The 20,424-nt window shown below is 35.6% G+C and overlaps 1 protein-coding gene across 1 annotated transcript in view; it reads right to left on the bottom strand.

The window, feature by feature from the left end:
• Lrp1b (LDL receptor related protein 1B) overlaps positions 1–20,424 on the bottom strand; it is a 1,777,071-nt gene that overhangs the window by 440,789 nt on the left and 1,315,858 nt on the right. The window contains exons 36-41 of the mRNA XM_041674488.1: positions 13,784–13,918; positions 13,096–13,225; positions 4,491–4,617; positions 4,207–4,358; positions 3,804–3,928; positions 469–840 (exon numbers count right to left, since the gene is read on the bottom strand). Of these exons, the coding sequence (XP_041530422.1) occupies positions 469–840; positions 3,804–3,928; positions 4,207–4,358; positions 4,491–4,617; positions 13,096–13,225; positions 13,784–13,918 (1,041 nt within the window). The remainder of the gene's footprint in view (positions 1–468; positions 841–3,803; positions 3,929–4,206; positions 4,359–4,490; positions 4,618–13,095; positions 13,226–13,783; positions 13,919–20,424) is intronic.

The following is a 20,424-nucleotide window of genomic DNA, read 5'->3' as shown; positions in this document are numbered from 1 at the left end:
AACTTAGAACCTTGTGCTTGCCAGAAAAGCTCTCTTACCACTAAAATGAATCTTAATGCTCAAATCATTTCTTTAACATCCCCTCATCAAGCAATATCCACACACTAATGTTAGATGATTTTTCAGAAACTATGAATAACTGAAAATCATTAGAGATACTTTAATGTTACCATTTGACCCACACTTGAAGGAGATCAATTAAAACAATTATGTACTGACATATTACCGGTATCACAAGACTCGTAAGCAGCAAACATAATGATAAAACACTGCAGATATGATGAACACTACTGTTTACAGTACATGCGGATACCTGCTGCTTTGACATTGGTGGATTATTGATGGATGATAGGATCCTCATCATTCCTGAGCATGAATTCTGTGGAGTGAAACTGAACCATGCACATCCCACTGTTTGTTTTCTCTAAGCTCAAGTAACACACAAACAACTTAAAAGTTTGTACTTACTTTCGACTATGACTTGTCTATCTTCCCAGTTATCTTTAATCAGCTGTATATTCCCAAAGTGTGCATCACTGTAAAAGATCCGATTGGTACCTTCTCTCTTTTGATTGTAGTCAAAAGCCAGAGCTATGATATTCTTGAAATATTGTGGGTTCTCATAAGGCCTTACTGGGGAATTTAGATTTGTTTCATCAGAAAGATGTATACTTTTCAATATTGTCCTTCCTGAATATAGCAAATAGCCCTCATGCCTTAGACAAGTAACTCCATCTTCAGCCAGATAGCCATGGGCACAGGCACAGGTTCTCAGGGAATTTCCTCGATAAAGACAGAGTTGCTTACAGCCACCATTTTCTTTGGCACAGACATTGGTCCCTGAGAAAGAGAAAACACCCAAAAAACAATCATTTTTTTTTGCTTTATGTTTGAAAAGTTTTATCCTATCTCTAATTGAAATATTACAACAAGTATAACTATATTTTTAAAGATATGTCAATAAAAATTAAATACAAAACAATGATAATTTTTTTAAATCAAAGGTTTTAGTTTCTTAAATTTCAACTTGAAATATATATTTCAAAGCCAAACAAAAGCATGAAGATTTGACTCACTAAGGCAAGAGATTTAGCTTACACTACATATTCTTTATCCATCCATCTAATGCTAAGTATCTAGACTGCTGATTCTAGAACTTGGCTATTGTGAGAAGGCCATGATAAACATACATATTCACATATCCTGTTGTATGCTGCTTGAGAATGTTTTGAATAAATACCTAGTTGTGGTATAGTTGGATCATATAGTGCCATTTTTAGTTTCATGAGGAATCTCCATATGCTATCCTGTAGTAGTGGTCAAACTCTTTTTGTCTTCATGAAATATGCTAAAGTTTTTGTGTAGCTCCTGGAAAAGCTTGAAAGTGTTCTCCTTCCAGGACTAAGGGAAGTAACAAGTACAGAAGAACAGAACTGCTATTTGTGAGAATGTTAGAGCCTCAGAAAATCTGCCCTATATTCTTAGTGATAAATAATTCAAAGAAGATGGAAAAGGGGAAGAGAGAGAGGTGACCCAAAAACTTCCAGAGGCTTGGCAGAGGAGATGAAAATTCTGGGAAAACTCCCCCAGCATTCAACAACAGAAGTAGAAAGCCACTTTTTGACTTTTAGAAGGTCCCTCCTTGTAGAGCCAGCAATTAGGTAGCTCTAGAAACAAAGAAATTTATCTTCAGAGCTGACTCTGAAAACCCAGAACTGGTCACAGGGCAGAACAAGTGGGAATTGACCCAGGAAAGGAGAAAATTGAATCAGAAAGTTATAGTGTATTCTACAAGGTAGAAATCTAGTCTAAACATAAATTTAGAGTGTGACCTATAGATTAAGGCACCACACCTACAAGCCCCCCAGCTGAAGGCCTTTGCAGTACCATCTCTTGAAACCTGCTCACACACTTGATGTTGGATGACCCTCTGTATGCTGAAAATACCAATGGTTAATAAAGGACTGCTTTGAGCCCATAGCAGAGCAAAGCAGAAGGAGCAAGGCAGGGGAAAACTAAAGTGAATGCTAGGAGAAAGAAAGGCAGGGCTGGAGAGAAGCCATGTAGCCTCCACCCGGAAACACAGTCTACCAGTAAGCCACTGCCACTTGGCAATACACAGATTAATGTAGATGGGTTAAATTAATGTATAAGAGTTAGCCAATAAGAAGCTAGAGCTAATGGGCCATGCAGTGATTTAAATAATATGGGTTCTGTGTGATGATTTGGGGCTCTGAGCAGGCAGGGAGCAACAAGAGGTCCTCCTCCTATACACTGGGCTGCCCAAAGGCAGAACAGCACATGCAGTTCTCCTCAGAAAGGAGGTGTATAGGACCACAACCCAAAGATTGCCCAGAAAAAAGCCTAAGCCTTGTGCATAGTTAGGGACGCCTCACTCCTTACTGAAACTATCTTTGTCTATGGTGCATCTCTGCCTGAACTGGCCTTCCCCTGTAATTAGACTGGTGTCTACATTAATCGTCAAAATAGAAGCTTCACGTAGTAGCTGATGGAAGCAAATGAAGGGATCCACAGCCAAGCACTGGGCCAAGCTCTCAGAGTCCAGTCAAAGAAAAAGAGAAGAAATCATATGAGCAAGGGGGGTCACGATTATGATGGGGAAATCCACAGAAATAGCTGACCGGAGTTAATAAAAACTCATGCACTCTGGACTGACAGCTGGGGAGCTTCATGGGACCAAACTAGGCTCTCTCCATGTGGGTGACAGTTGTGTGGCTTGGTCTGTTTGTGGGGCTTCTGGCATTGGGACCAGGCCTTAACCCTTGTGTATGAACTGGCTTTCATGAGCTCATTCCCTGTGGTGGGATACCTTGCTCAGTCTTGGTGAAGAGAGGAGGAGCTTGGTCCAGCCTCATTTTAATGTGGCAGTCTTTGTTAACTCCCTATGGGAAGCCTTACCACCTCTGAGGAGTGGATGAGTGGTGGTGGAGAGGGGATGGGGGACCTGAAGGAGAAGAAGGAGGGTAAAAGATGGAGGGAGGGGAAAGTGTAGTTGATATGTAAAATGAATATTTTTTTTTAAAAAAAGGTAGTTGAATGCATTGTTTTAAAATGATAGGTTTTATAATTAACAATCTTTGGCACATGTAATATGTTAATTCAAAACACAACCTGAAGTCACTGAGAAATCATGTGATGCTCTCAGAAGTGCCCATGAAACACAGAGGAAATCGCAAATGGATGGTTTTGTAATTCTTCATCTCTTATATGTGAGGCATAAATGTCTCTAATTTTAAAAGATCAAGTATGCTCTTACTGTTTCTTTGTAAGGCAGACTCTATGCTACTAATCCATTATTGCCATCTTCAAAATTATTAAAGTTTGTTCATATACAGAAATTGAATAAAAAGATTTTAAAAATAAACAAAACCATTTGCAAAGAAGCAAGGATTCAGAAATACACATTGAAGACAACTGTTTACAGAGTCATAACAACTTTTATCCTAAAAGATAATCCAAAACAAAAAATTCAGTTGCCTCTCTAACACCCTAGTTGTGCTTTGTACTTTTGTCATTATATATTTAGCAAGGTTTTAAAAACATATTTATTAGTACAAACCCATTCTCAAGTCTTGTCTCATAGATGTGTATGAAAAAAGAATATAAATGTATATAGACTATTGTATCTTTAGTTCCTTTATCTTCTCTATGATTTTTATAAAAGAAAATCATTAAAAGGAATTTTGAGGCTTTGAACATAATACAAATTAATTCTGAATTTTTAAAAGTAAACGAAGCTGATACAAAACACGTTGATTGTATATTTCATTAACTGTGCTGACCTTTCTCTCTTACTCTATTAAAAATTTTGATCTCCTTTAGGTTGACTCCAAGTCCGGTTCTCATGGTTACTGCTTCCGTGGCATCATTCTTGTGGCCCCTTCTGACCGACCCATTGGCGTGTGCTCTGCCAAAAGTTAAAAATACTAATTAAAATCAAGCTGGGTAAAACTGAAGAGAAGAGATAGCTCAGACAGAAGAAAAATAGACTAGTTTTAGTGTGTGGTGCTGAAATGCTTGACCACGGAATAGCTAGAGACCCTTGCTGGCCTCTTCTGTAAAAATTACATGGTTTTGTGAAATTCTTTCTGTAACCTTGCTAAGGGGTGGTTAATCCTACAAGGGCAAAGAAATGGCACTGAAATAACATTTCGAGGCTCAAATACTTATGAAAAAATAAATTACCTGTCAGACCAGTAGATGTAAGCCCCAAAGACTGCAACTGAAAACAGATCCACGCTGCTCCCAGACAGCACCACCTCACGGTTCCCGCCAGTGTCAAGGTCAATTCTTTCTATCTTGTCTGTGCGAGCATCACACCAGTACAATTTATTTTCCTACACAGTGATTTGAAAGCAATAGTACAAGCGGTTTTGATTATTTATTAAGAAAATAAGGGAATATTAAAAGGAGAGCAGTGCAAGCTGGACATGAACACATGTTAGAAACTTAAAAGCAATCCAACAGACCTCATAGTCAATGGAGATGCCGTTGGGCCATGCTATTCCCATGCTTACAATCATGACCTTCTCAGAGCCATCGAGGTGAGCCTTCCCAATGCAGGGCATCTGTCCCCACTCCGTCCAGAACAAGAAGCTGAAAGGAAATTGATCATTTATAATAATGAAGAGATCAAAGTACAACAAATGTAACTGCAAAATGACAGCAAAGCTCTTAATTGTATCATGTTCATAACAGAACCAAATAATAAACCAGAGAACTCAATTTACAAATATCTCTGCAGTTGCTAATAGAATTTTATTATAAAGCATATTTATCCAGGTGTAGATATCACAAGGATGGAATACAATAAGGACAAATATTTCAGCATTTGATTTATATGATGTTTCAAGGATTGGCAAACGTATAGAGACCAAATGTAAATTAGAATTTATGAGAAAATAGAATGAGGGAGTTGCTTTATTAAACAAGTTTCTTCCAGTGCTTTGAAAGAATCAATAACATATACTCATCCTATCTGAAATTTTTTCTCTAACTTGGTGACTAATTTTCAGCTTCTCCTTCATTAGGTCTCTTGTGCCTCTTTGATTATTCCTGAATCATTAATTCTACATCAAAACAGCAGAGCACACAGACTAATGTGGAACATTACACTGGCCCTTTTTTACCTTCCTAATCATTTGAATAATTTTTTTCCTGCACTAGATTATGGGCCTAATAAAACAGTTTTGCTTTGTTTGCTTGCTATTTTTCTGTTTTCCTCAGAATATATATCATCCAATAATTATATTTAAAAATTTAATCTGGTATTATTTAATTTATGCATCTATACACCAATGACTTAACTTTCAACCTTAACCTAACACGTAAATGTAACTATTCTGATTTAAATTTTAAAGCTTCACACGTGATGCTATCCTAAAAAGTAATTTCACACTTACAAAAGAAAGCATTTTACTTTAATAATCTGAAAAGTTGTTGTGAAAGAATATGTAATCCAGAAAGATAAGGTAAAGTGCTATGAGAAAAAAAAATGTGATAGAAAAGGGAATATAAACAATAAAGGTACTGACTCATTCATTTTTTTTGCTCATTCATTCATAAGTTCAGCATTGATATGACAACAGACAACCATACTTTTAGCTAAATACAATTCTTTGTAAATTTGAAGTTATGCACACACACGTTTTCTAGTTAAGAAAAACAAAAGTTTATAAAACTATGGTATATAGTTTCATATAAGAAACCTAGAGCTGAGTGTTGGAGATCTGGCTCAGAGGTTAAGAGCACTGACTGTTCTTCCAGAGGTCCTGACTTCAATTCCCAGAACTACATGGTGACTCAGAACCATCTGTAATAAGATTTGGTGCCCTCTTCTGGCCAGCAGGCATACATGCAGATAGAACATGAAAAAATAAATCTTAGGGAAAAAAAAGAAACTTAAGGAAAATCTGCTTATTTTATATACTAATATAAATTATTAATTAACCTGAAACTATTAAACTACATAATATATATATATATATACTCATGTTACTTTGAATTATTTTAAGAGTTGATTCTTTTTTATAGCTGTATAAAATATATTTGCTGTTATTTGACAAGATAATGAAAGGGGTGTGACTAGAATTTCAATTAACTGAGCCCTGGAGACATTATTATTCATATTTATGAACCTAAAATACAATGTCAAGACTTTTTTAATGTCAAGACTTTTAAGTGACTTTTATGACCTATAAGTGCATACAAATAAAAACCAGTTGAACAAAATACCAGTGAGTTAGTGATACCCTGTTATAGGTCTTTTTTTTTATTCTTCACATCTTTTTTATTGATTTTTATTGAGCTCTACATTTTTCTATGCTCCCTTCCCTCATATGGTCTACTTTCAATGTATTAAAAATATTAATTGGTGAACAAATGTATGACATCATTTAATTCTCTACAGACAAATGTCATGATTGCTCAAAGGCAGGCGCCGTTGGATTACAATGGAGGCACTCTGGAAGTCAGTCATTCTCATCACCTCTTAACATTCAAAAAGGGATGGAAATGCATATAAAAAACCTTTTACTTAATACTAATCCATTTACAAATGCACCAAATGAGCAAGAAAGCATGACTTTAAGTGAGCAGTGTTATACACATTTTATTAGTAAATCATCATGTTTCCTCCAAGCTTGGTGAAAGCAGATTCTGGGAGCATAGAAGCCCTCACTTTCTCCTCTAATGCTCCCTCCTTGGCCCCTTAAGCTCTTAAAACAAGAAAAGGAAGACAGCAAATAGCTAAGTTAAAAACACTATACCCTTGAGAAGAGATAGAAGGCAGGCTCTTTCCAAACAAGATAACCATTTATCCTATAATTTAAAAATGTCTATAGTGAAAAGGAAATTCAGAAGTCTATGAAGAATCTGGGGAATGCTGCCTATTTGGAATTTTCTCAATTGCCTGTCTTGACTTTTCCAGTCAGTTGTTACAGAATAATAAAATAAGCGCCCAATTTGAGAGTCACTATTTGATGCTATTTGTTTTGCTTTGTTGGTTTGATGTTTTCACCTTGCAAGTCTCACTTGAGGGGACACCTCCACCTACAGTTTCTCTCAACCTAGAACTCCAGCTGACTTTTACAGTCAATTTATTTTGGATGCCTACAATCCCACAATTTGATGATATTACCTTTGGTTTTCCCTCTCATTGGTTACATTCATTTCTAGAACATGTTGTGAGCACTTGACTGAATGATGTCTCACTCATGCCTGTTTTTTTCTGCTACTTGTTATTTATTCTTTTACTTTTATTTGTTGTAAATTTAGTAACTGACTCATTCAAATCCAAATGCCCAACAATTGCATGTAATTCTGTGGAAGAGCACTGACTGTTTTTCCAAAGGACCCAAGTTCAAATCCCAGCACCCACAAGGCAACCTGTCTGTAACTCATCTCAGAAGATCTGGCATCTTCACACATACATGCAGGCAAAACACCAATGCAAATAAAATAAAAATTAATAAATTTTAAAAAAAGAGTGACCTGAAAAGATACCCTACTATACAAAGCCAAGTATAACTGCATCATAATGATTTTATGGTTAATTAACTCATCAATTTAATAAGGTCAAGAGATTTTTCGATGCACCAAAATCAAATAATTCCTTACAAATGCAAACCCAAGATTACTAAAAGTAGAAAGTTGTCTAAGAACATAAAATACAGACAGAAGAGTTGCACTCCAGAACTGGGACCACAGCCCAACTGAGCGCATGCTTAGCAGCTGTGAAATGTTTATCATATGGGAGGAGAAAATGAGCTGCAGTGTACGTATATAGAATATTTGCCGCAGAAAATAGTACCTCTTTCCCAGAAAAATTTAGACATTGTCTAAATCAAATTCTATGTTCAATTAAAATTTGGGGGCAACAGATTATTTGTTAAACTAATATGAAAATAACATTTTTATAAAAAATTGCAATATGATACTCAATCAAGACAGGCATCATATTTCCTAGTTCCTAAGACAGGAATGCAATGTTAAGCTTTACTTACAATTTTATGCTCTGCATTTTTAATCAAATCTTTTCATGTCATGCTATGATTTCCCATACTTTTGAAGCATAGTAAATGACTTTTCAGTATAAAGAAATTACTACATTCAATTCTGCCAAATTCCAAGGAGCTGCCAAAAAGCAGAAAAATCCAGGAGGAAAAAGTTGACTTTTCAAGAGGAACTAAATTCCTTGGTGGTTCCTGTTTTGCATTTGGCTACATTAAAAAAGACTTTGAGTCTCTATTGTTTCAAAACAGGCTTCAGGCCTACTTTACATGGCACATTTATATCTTGAATTTAGCTAATTTGCTCTATTATGGCCCCCTTTCTCTTGACAGTTTCACCTGCCATGTTTTAATATCAAACAGAATTGCAAAATGCTGTTTTATTTCTAAGCTAGACATTTGAGCTTTTAAAATTCTATGATAATATCACTTGGAGATAATTTTGAATACTTTTCATAAACCTTTTATTTTAATTCTTTTTCTACTGGAGTCAAGACAATAAATACATGTGTGCCAAATTGTAGACCGACACCTGTCACTGGTATTCTTAAAAGCTAGTAATTATTTTCTATAAATCGTTTGTACTTTTAGCTGCAAACATGAGAAATATATTCTTTCATGAGGCTCTTTATGAAATGCTTTCAACAAAAAGTGAATATTCTAATATTGATATAAATATGAGTTCTCTCCCCCCTCTCTTTCTCTGTCTCTCTGTCTCTCTCATACACACACACATACACATACACACACACACAAGCATATACATATAAGCACATGTCCGTTTTTATTTTTTCATCCTCCAAGCTGTCATGAATTACTACTGATCATATTAACACACTGATTAAATCCTAGAAACCCATTCCTTAGTTTATATATGGGTTGGTGAATGTTACTGCAATAATTTTTGAAAGTGTAACTTGTAAGTTCTACAAGTGAGAGTGTTGAAGACATATTCAAACATAAAACTCATCTATGAGTAGAACTCAACAGAAAAATTTAGCACATAAAGGAAATGAGAACTGAAGATCATCAATGTTCAGAAGTCAAAGAGAAGAAAATATTTTACAGATATAGACCTGATATAATACTAATATTCATAATATGCAAAACTAAATAGAAAACATCTCTATAAAATATAAGCTAAGAAACTGAATAGTTCTTAAAAGAAGAAATCTAAATGTCCAATCATATTTTTTAAAATTATCCAACACTCTTGCTCATTAAAGAAATGCAAATTAAAACCATTTAAAGAATCTACTTCACTGTAATCAGAATGGCCATCATCAGGAAAGCAAATTACAACAAAGGCTGGTGACAATGTGGAAGAAGGGGAATGCTTTTTCACTGTTGGTTAGAGATTAAACTGCTGTTACCACTATGGAAATTTTGTGGATAGTTCTCAAAACATTAAAACTAGACCCACCAAATAACTCAACTATGCTGTTCTTGTTCACAAAACCTAAGATGTCCAGGTCTCAGATACAGAGACTATTATTTATCATGTTTTCTGCAAGCAAATCAACCTAGATGTCCATCAAATGGTAAACAGATAACAAAAATTGGGCATATGTATACAATTGAATTTTCTTTATCTTTAAAGGAAAATGATATTATAAAATTACAGAGCTGGAAAACTTATTAAGTGATATAACCCAGGTTTCTGAAACACAAACACCTGTGTTTTCCCTCATATGTGGATCCTAGTTTCTAATTTCTATGCATTTATTTATACAAGAGTGTGTACAGAAGCAAGGAAACTATGAAGAGGCCCATGAGAGTAGAAAAAACTCCATGGGGAAAAATGGGCTGGAAAAGGTTACGTGAAGATATGGAGTGAGGAATGTGAGGAACACAGAAAGAAAGGAGGGTCAACACAAATAAGTGTGGATGTGAAAACTATATGGAAAATGTTTATTTGGTAAACTTATTAGAAATAAAAATAAAAAAGGAGTTGAATGGAGTTTTCTTGAATGGATGAATAATGCTTCTTCCAGGAAATATAGATGATGTGGGATTCCCCTCTGTATGCTATGAACATGTTTTATTATCATTAGTTATTTAAGAACATCATTTGGGCAATGGCTTAGTAGAATAAAGCTAGGTGGGAAATCCAAACAGAGATATAGAGAGAAAGTAGGCAGAGTTAGAGAGACGCCGTGTAGCTGCTAAAGGAGACAGACGCTGTACTCTTATCAGTAAACCACAATCTCATGCTGATACATAGATTAATAGGAATGGGTTAATTTAAGGTGTAAGAGTTAGTTAATAAGAAGCCTAAGCAAATAGGCCAAACAGTGTTGTAATTAATATAGTTTCTTTGTGATTATTGGGTCTGAGTAGTCAGGAAACAAATGAGCAATCTCTGCCTACAAATGTCTTGGTTACTTTCAAGAATTAGAAGGTAAGACCTTAATGCTGATAACTTAATATGTGTTGGGTGCATGACATAAAGAAACCAAGTTGGAACTCAGCTGGAAGATTCCTCCCTGAAGGCTAGCTTTCACAGTTTTAGAAGATGCTGTGCAGGCTGCTGGATGGGAAATGTCATCACAGTCATATTCAGCTGTAAACTCTGTATGTGACAATAATGACCTGCCAGGCATGGTGTGCCCATTGGTGCATTAGCAATTTGATTCTTTGGAGGATAAACAACCACTTTCTGTTTGCATTTGAAGTCAACTTCAGAGAAGGGAATTCGTTTCTAGTACTATAAGTCTGGTTAAAAGCCATAGCTGAGGAGGATGTAGATCTTAGTGGGGTAGTTACTGTTTTGATAAATGAACATGATGTGCCTTTCAAATTGTCTTCTAAATATTTATGATTAGGCTCATACATTAATAATGCTCTCAACTTTGGTCATAAATGTTTCTTTTTGTTTTTCTTTTTTAATGAGTGGTAGTTAACACATTATTACAGAAACCCATGAATGGAGAAAGTACTGAGAATGAATAGCATAATGCTTAACCCTAATTGGGACAACTATAGCACTGCCCAAGGCTCAGAACATTTCCAAAGGCAAGGCAGAAAAAAATTGTAAGAGCCAGTTAAAGAGAGGGGGAATTGAGGTTTGCTGTCTTTAGTATGTCACAGATACTGCACCCTCTTGAACTCTCAGCAGCACTGATTGCCTCCAAAGGACCTACTTCAGAGTGGGCCCAGAAGCTTTCCATCACAAAGGTGAAAAAAGTACTCAGAAGGCTCCTAACATCACATCCCAGAGCACTTTTTGGTACTTTATGCTTATTAAGGACTCTGCAGCCTAAGAGGTATCACTCAGGCCCTCCAGAGTAGGTATAGACAAGTTTTAGGTAGGGGAGAGAGAAAAACAGAGAAGGAAAGAAGGAGGAAGAGAGAGAGGGCGAGAGAGAAAGAGTTTCTTCACTAGAGTAGTTGTTTCTGGTAAAGTTTCATGTACTGGGAAATAACCTTTGATTCTGATTCCTGTAACTACCCCTAATGTAACTCATTGGGTAAACTCATCCCCAAAAGCTATCATAGTAGAACGAATACTAATTGAAAAGCAGAAGGGGATCATCAGGACTGAGAAGAGCTTAAAGGAGAATAATAAGAGGTAAATTTTATAATGTCTAGTGTGTGTGTATAAAAATGCCATTATGACAAGCTAATATGTATAATTAATAAGTTACAACATCAAGAAAAATAGACAAATAAAAAGAAATAACTCACAAAAGAGAATGAATTAAAAGAATCAGAAAAAAAATAGAGCAACCAAGGGATCTATTTTTGTGCCTTAAAAAAAATAAGGAAAAGTCTCTCAAACCCTGAGAAGTAAGAAATTTTCCTACTTATAGAAACTAAGCATATTCTGACATCTGGTATAAGTTTCTTAGAAAAGGACATTATCCAATCCCTAGGTGATGTACTAAATATTTGAATATGAAATATGTGAATATTTATTCTATTTGTCGATTTGATGAACATGTAGCCCACTTTGTATACATGCCATGAACACAGACATGTGGTTAATTGCACATAAGTTCCACAAGTTGGACCCATGTACATTTTACCATGGATAAGAAACAGTATCCTTAGGTTCCGCCTCTCTTGTCTAGCTCTTTGCAGTTTAAGGCTGTGCGAGGGTGTTGGTCATGTTTTTCCAGTGGTAGAGTCACTGGTAAGCTACACATGATCTTCAATGACCCTCTACTATTTACATCTGATCAACTCTATTTCAATTCACTAGTTAACAAGAATTAAGTATAAACTTAGAAAGTGGGAGTGGATCTAGTGGAAAGGGTTCTTTGGGAATGGGTGTGGAATCAAAGAGACAATAGGACAAGGGGCTGACCAAAATACATTTAATGGAATTTTAATTAAGGTCCCAATGAGGAGCAGAAGGAGGGAGAACATGAACAAAGAAGTAAGGACCACAAGAGGTGCACCCACCCACGGAGACAGTGGGGCTGATCTATTGGGAGCTCACCAAGGCCAGCTGGACTGTGACTGAAAAAGCACGGGATAAAACCGAACTCTCTGAATATGGCGGACAATGAGGGCTGCTGAGAAGCCAAGGACGATGGCACTGGGTCTTGATCCTACTTCATGTTCTGGCTTTGTGAGAGCCTAGCCAGTTTGGATGTTCACCTTCCTAGACCTGGATGGAGTGGGGAGGACTTTGGACTTTTCACAGGTCAGGGAACCCTGACTGCTCTTCAGACTGGAGAGGGAGGGGGAGAGGAGAGGGGGGAGAGGAGGAGAGGAGTGGGAGGAGGGGGAGGGAAATCGGAGGCTGGGAGGAGGCGGAAAATTTTTTCTTCACTAAAAAAAAATAAAAAATAAAAAAAGTACTAAGAAACGAAAAGAAAAAAAATAATTTTAAAGGTCATGGTTTCCCAACAGGTACTTGGAAAATTAAAATAAACTTTTTATGCTAAAACTATTATTATTCTGTAGCTACTATAGTTACAATACTGTTGCTGTCTAAATTTCCCTAATGTAACACACACACACACACACACACAGAGAGAGAGAGAGAGAGAGAGAGAGAGAGAGAGAGAGAGAGAAAATTCAGACGCAGAAAATACATGAAAAGCTTAAAAATTACCCTTTCTCTGGGTGCACGGCTATTGATCTTGGTTGATCCAGGCCTTGGGAAATAATTACATAACGGAAAGAGCCATTGAGTCTTGCCACTTCAATTAAATTGAAACCATGATCTGTCCAATATATGTTGCCTAGGAGAAATAGAGAAATGTCCACAATCAAGTTAGAAGTAATAAAAATGTTTTTCCGTTATTCTTAAAATTAAGTTTCTGGGTCTTCACATAGCTAAGAGCTTGTTTACTTTCTTTGACTGTGTATTTACTAAACAGCTGTCATTAAACTAATTCATAGAGAATTCAAATCCCAGTCTCATATTTTGCTGGTTTAAACTATGTAGTATATATTGATATATTTGAAAGAAGTTGAAACTTCTCCCAACTGTTCAGAATAAGTGTTTTAACTTTATGCTGACTTTAAGTAAAAGGAAACTTCTTATTCTTTGTTTACGATGAGGAACTCTCTGGAAAATTGAGAAAACTTAATACACATTCTATATCTACATTAAAAAAAAAAACACTTATCCAAAGGCAATAGAAAAAGTTGAGCCAAAGCAAAAGAGAGTATTTACCCCCTTGGCTAAAAAGAAATTTCAAAATGTTAGAAACAAGAACCGGAAATATTTTAAAGAATAATGAACCCCTTAGAAAAAATAACTATGGAATAAAAACAAGAATAAGTCATAGACTTACCCGCAATCCAGTCAATAGCTATTCCTTCCACTCTCCCCAAGCCATTGGTAACAATATCTTCTTTCCAAGTCTGGTCTCTTTTAGCTCTGCTGATTTTATTTAGGCCCATGTCTGTCCAGTAGATGGTGTCATTTTCTATTGAGGAAAACACACATAAAAAAGTGCACACACAATTTTAAATACATCAATATATCTATTAGGATCACATTAGAATCAGTGTTATAGGATCATCCTGGACAAAATACATTAGATTCTAAGCATTTTTTTTTTTGATTTTTGAGACTGGTTTCTCTGTAGCTTTTTGGTTCCTGTCCTGGAACTAGCTCTTGTAGACCAGGCTGGCCTCGAACTCACAGAGATCCGCCTGCCTCTGCCTCAGGATTAAAGGCGTGCGCCACCACCGCCTGGCTTGATTCTAAGCATTTTTTAGGATTATTTACTAACATGGATAGTAGCAAAAGAACTATAAAATGAAAGAGACTACATTTCAATCAGCATTTAAATTTTAATGATACGTTCGTGAAATTTTTATTACATTTTCTGCATTTGTCTAGTTGTTTTCGCTCGATAAGTCTTTATTCCCAAGAAATTAGGATGTTTATTCCAGCCATGCCTTTTTCGTCTAGTTTTTGTGCTTCTTATACTGGAATCTCAGCTGGGTACTCCTGGAAATAATCAATGCAAGAAAGCCTCCAAGTACAGAGACAACAGACAGCCATGTATGGTCCTTTCAGTTGTATCAATGGTATTTTTTTCCTCTCTTCAATTTTTTTACTTTACATAACAATCTCAGTTCCCCCTCCCTTTCCTCCTCCCTCTTTCTCCATCTCCCTCCACTCCACTCCCCATCCACTCTTCAGAGAGGGTGAGGCCTCCTATGGGGAGACAACAAAGTCAGTCACATCACTTGGAGGCAGGATCAAGTCCTTCCTTCCTGTGTCTACGCTAAACATGTTGAATACCATGGATAGGGAATGGGCTCTGAAAAGCCAGCACTGGAGATAAATCCAAGTCCCACTACCAGTGGTGTCAAACTGTCCCAGTTGTACAACTCTTACCCACATTCAAAAGGCCCAATTTAGTACCATGCAGATCCCCCAGCTGTCAGTCCATGGTCTTAGAGCTCCCACTAGCTCAGGTCAGCTGGGTCTGTAGGTTTACTGATCGTGATCTTGACCCATTTGCTAATGTTATTGCTCCTCCGTCTCTAAGACTGGATTCCTGGAGATTGGTCCACTGCTTGTGGATCTCTACATCTGCTTCTATCAGTTATTGGATGAAGGTTCAATGATGACAATTAAGAGAGTCATCAATCTGATTACAGGGCAAGGGCAGTTCAGGCACCCTCTCCACTATTGCTTAGACTCTTAGCTGGCGTCATCCTTGTAGATTCCTATGAATTTTCCTAGTGCCAGGTATCAATGGCATTTTAAGCATAAGGTCATTCAATATATATAAATACGGAAATCACCTCAACGCCAATTATTCCATCCAAGGTTCTAAGTAGCATCTCAAATGGAAACAATAATTCTCTCATACTTTTCAAACTCTTGTTATACAAATGGATTTCAGAACTTTTCTATGCTATTGCGTCATTGAATAGTGTGCTTTTGGACAGTTTGAATGAAAAAAAATTCCTAAAAGACTATAAATGAAATATATTACATATGCATATTCATATGTAATAAATGAAGGGTAGCAATTATAGGTAAATGGTTTTCTACAAAGCTTCTAGAAAGACATTGGAGACAATTCATTAAATAATAAATTTGCCACAAGTTAAGGTCTTGTGCTGTTGCCAATGGGGCCATTTGAAGAACAAATTCTTTAAGATCAATATATTTTGCCACATTCATTAACATCCATTCCTATCTACACTGAAAGGCAATGCCTCTAACTCTGACCTGGAATCTCCAGCAACTCCTAAACTTTGGCTTTGTACATCACTTCTTTACCACCAGATCCAATTTTTTAATTTGTCATGTGTTTAATGTACATGTACACAAACATATTTCAATGAAAAGCCTGCTAATATCTGTGAATATCTGTAAAATATTATTTATATAACCTGCTCTAATATTATAAGAATTAAATTTAATCATGATAAATTTTATATACTCTAAAGACACAAACTGTATATAGAATGAAAGGCAGAAAGTGAGTAACATACTGTCATTACTATTCTCAAGTTATGTAATTATACATTAATTTCATTTTCATTCAACAGATATTGACAGGCTGTGCTAAGATTTATTAGAGATATAGGTATATGGTACTGAATAAAACAAATACTATACAAAAACCGTGGAATTTATGTTCGGGAATAAAATTTTAAAAAATAAATGTTCTTGTTTTTTCTTGTAAGCCTCCAGGGAAATCTTTAAGTTAGAGGCCAGCCTCATTTACAGAGATAACCAGGGCTACACCGAGAAACCCCATTTTAAATAATAATAATAAATAAATATATCTTTTTAGAACATTTTGGTTTGATAATAGTATAAAGCAACTAATATAAAAATGTATAATAGAGGGGACTGATAAGTACAATGGCTCTCCCACTGAAACAATTTTACACAACATTTCTCATGAAAATTTTCATGTATTAACATTTTAGAGAGACGAGTAGACAGCTATTGTGAATTGTAATTAAGCCCAAATCAAACTTATATATTTCCAGAATGGAGGAATGGCTCAGTAGTTAAGAGCAGTAGCTGCTCTTTAAAAAGTTCTGAGTTCAATTCCCAGTACCCATAGGATTCCTCTCAACCCATGGGTTCTGATACCCTCTTTTGAAGGGCAGATGTTCATGCAGACAGAACACCCATACACATAAAGAACATAGTTATATACTGTCGTAGTAATAATTGACAACGAATGAAATCAAACATATTTAATTGGAGAGAAAGTTTTATTGAGTATTACTGAAAGTTAAATTTCTTAAACTCTTTTAATCCTCAAGTGTCTATTTTCTTGTCATGCATTAATAGGTATTTACTCACTATCTCATTTAAATACTCTGCTTCCTATGTTTTAACATCAAATTTCCTCGAATAAATGTACCTGATTTCCTATAAATAAAATGCATGTGTGAAAATAAAATACAATGAGAAATCACTTGTCTCCTAATGAAATAATCATCAATTCACTTGTCAGAGAATAAAAAGGAAGGAAGAAAAGGACACTTTTGCTCTGATCATTTCTCTGTCAGTATCATGGAGAATTTGTGAAGGACTTCATCTCTACATGCCTCTTTCTCACATAAATAAATATGATACAAATATATGTATCCATATTTATATCCCATTAAGAACATAAGATTTATGCTCCAATGTTAAGGTCTTTTTTCAATTGCATATAAGTGTAAAACAGTATCTAAAAATAAAACTCAAATTTATCTTTTATAAAGACCCTTTCATTACACTATAATTTTCATTGCTTTGTTTTTGTTTTTTGCTTGTTTGTTTTGACTAGGTCAGTTTCTGGAGTTAAAATGGATAGCATGCCTGCCTTTTCCCAAAATCTGCCAACTCTACCTTAAGCTGCCTTCCTTTTCAAAACATCTAACTATCCTATTAAATGCCAGCTTGTTAAATTTGATTATGGATTCTAAATGTTAACATTAACAATGTGATTCTATGATATCTACCACAGAGTTGATAAGTTTTCTGTATCTTCATTCCAGCTCAGGATAAGGAATGGTGAAGTGCACTTGTGACATCTCAGTGCTGATCTCTCTGAGGCAAAGTGACCATTTCATTTTACCGTGTCGTAGTGATTCTCATATACACAGATACTTGTATCTCAAGACTATCTATGAGTTTGAATACAGAAAATATTGATGTAAGTATCATTCAAGTGGTTACCAAAGGCTGTGAACTTTCTTTGGCTCCTGAATAAGTGGCATTTCTCCTTTCTATTGGTGAGACAGTATTTTATCTCAATTGCAACAGAACATTTAAAACTACTTTCCTGCTGGGCAGTGGTGGCGCACGCCTTTAATCCCAGCACTCGGGAGGCAGAGGCAGGCGGATCTCTGTGAGTTCGAGACCAGCCTGGTCTACAAGAGCTAGTTCCAGGAGAGGCTCCAAAACCACAGAGAAACCCTGTCTCGAAAAACCAAAAAATAAATAAATAAATAAAACTACTTTCCTCCAAGTAATGGAATGCAATACTGACTCCTGATTTCATTTCTCCAATTCATAGTAACTGCTCTATTTATTCCTTCTGTTGCTTATATTTTACTTTTATAAGGTTTTAAAGGTTCACAATATTTTTTCCTCTTTTCAAGATGAAAGTTTAGCTCAATTTCAGTGTTTTATGAAGACTCATTAATATTCCCAGGCATGTCTTAGAATAAACACAACAGTCACTTCTGTGAAATGATACAGGTAGACACTTTTAATCAATAGGGTAATTTTAATACATTCCTGTGTTATCTCCCCACTCTCTCCTAATTAAAAATGTAGAAACTAGATGGGCTGTTGACTCCACCATCTCCTTAATACTTGACTGATTCAACAATGAGGGCCTGTTAAGATAATGAACAGGCAAGACATTATAAAAATTATCTTCCAATTTATTCAGATCTTATCTTCTTCTAATTCGTAAGTGGATCCATGTATGTCTCTCAGAGTCTTCTTTGTAGAAGAGGTTATCTGAGGTTGTGGACTGTAGCCTGGTTATCATTTGCTTTAAGTCTACTATATACTTATGGGTGAGTACATATAAATTGCAAGCATGAGGAAGGGGAGAGAAGAGAAAGGTAGGCTAGTGGGAAAAATGTATATAATAAAATAGAGCTGGACTGTGGTGGTTCACACCTTTAATCCTAGCACTCAGGAGACAGAGACAGACAGATCTCTGTGAGTTCAAGGCCAGCCTGGCCTACAAGAGCTAGTTCCAGGACAAGATCCAAAGCTACAGAGAAACGCTGCCTCAAAAATAACCAAGAAACAAAACAAAACATAAAAAGAGAAATAACAATTAAATAATAAATATCGCAATAAAATGACCCGTAAAGACATTCTGTTATACTCACAGATCTGTGAGTTGCCTAGCCAGTATCAGAGAAGCTTCTTGCAGTGGATAAGAACTAACACAGAGATGCAAAGCTGAGCAATGTGCAAAGACAAGGAACTTTGAAGCCCTCAGTCTTACATAGATCAAACCCCTTTATCAAACCATTCCCCTCAGGGATTTAAAACTATACAGAAAAAAATAAATAAAGATTTATCTTCAGCCAGGCAGTGATGGTGCACGCCTTTAATCCCAGCACTCGGGAGGCAGAGGCAGGCAGATCTCTGTGAGTTCGAGACCAGCCTGGTCTACAAGAGCTAGTTCCAGGACAGGCTCCAAAACCACAGAGAAACCCTGTCACGAAAAACCAAAAAAAAAAAAAAAAAGATTTATCTTCCTTCATTCTAACAACAGCAGCCAGGACTGATAATGTTTCTTTTTATACAAGTTGCAAAAAGTGGGGGGAGTTTCATCTATACAATGTCTTTACATTTGGTACTATTACACATTGATGCATTATTTCAGCTTTATAATCATTGATCAGAATTCACTTCTTTTCACATAAGTTCCAAAGAACTGAGGATTGGCATTTCAAATATTTCAAGGTAAAAGTTTTTAGGTGAGTATTTAAAATGTAATATATAATTATTATATTAAAAATAGAAAGTAGAAAGGGAGCAAGCGAAGTATAGTCATAGGCAAGATACACTACCTTTTTGTTATAGACCTAGCTTTGCTAACATTTTGATGGGGCAATATGGATATCACAAGAAATTTTGAATGGAAAATAAATTAAAAATAAATAAAATTATGGTTATCACGGGATAAACTGAGATAGTCTATAAAGTATTTTGTTTTACATTCTGTAGCTGGTGCCTAAAAGAAGACACATTTTTTGCCTCTTAATTGCCTCTTAATTAATGCATGGTAGATAAATGACAACAGAATTATCTGTACTAAATGTAAATGTGGCTGTGTCTGGACATAGCACCTAGTTTGAGGCAAGCTATTGGATAGTAGCAAAACTTATTGTCATGGTTGATGAGATTACAATTATTTTTCTCTAGCATTTATCAAAATAAGTGATCCTATAAAATTTTAAAATATGTTAATTGTATTTCTTAATTCTGCATGCCCATGTGTTCCATAAGGACATTTTCTTATGAGTATAGATCTACCTGGTAGGTCTTTCCATCTTCTAGTTTCTTCTTTTATTTTTTTATCCACTCTTTAGAAATTTTCTCTGTAAACTCTTTCAATTTCTTGGTCAGATTTATCGAAAATTAATTTTTGAGGGAAATATAAGTGGCTAACTCCCTGTTTGCTTTTCTCAATATTTTTGTTACAAATATTGAAAAGATATCTTGATTCATAAATATTATTATTTTTTCTGAAAATGTTTGTCAGAATTAAAAACTTTTTAATGCTATCTTTATGGTCTTTTATGTGTGGTATACCATGTACAAATAAAAATATTTTGACTTCTTCTGTTGGGTTCTCTCTTATTTCTTTCACTTATTGCTCTAGGTAAAACCCCAAATAGTATAATATATAAGAGTAGATAATGTGGGGAGTGAAGAGATGACTTAGTAGTTTGTTTATGGGGACTTGAATTCTGACCCCAA

Source organism: Microtus oregoni, unplaced genomic scaffold, assembly GCF_018167655.1.
Source record: "Microtus oregoni isolate MIOR12 unplaced genomic scaffold, Mior012 000025F_ref0000491, whole genome shotgun sequence".
NCBI classification, from domain to species: domain Eukaryota; kingdom Metazoa; phylum Chordata; class Mammalia; order Rodentia; family Cricetidae; genus Microtus; species Microtus oregoni.
This window is presented reverse-complemented; position numbering and strand designations above follow the sequence as displayed.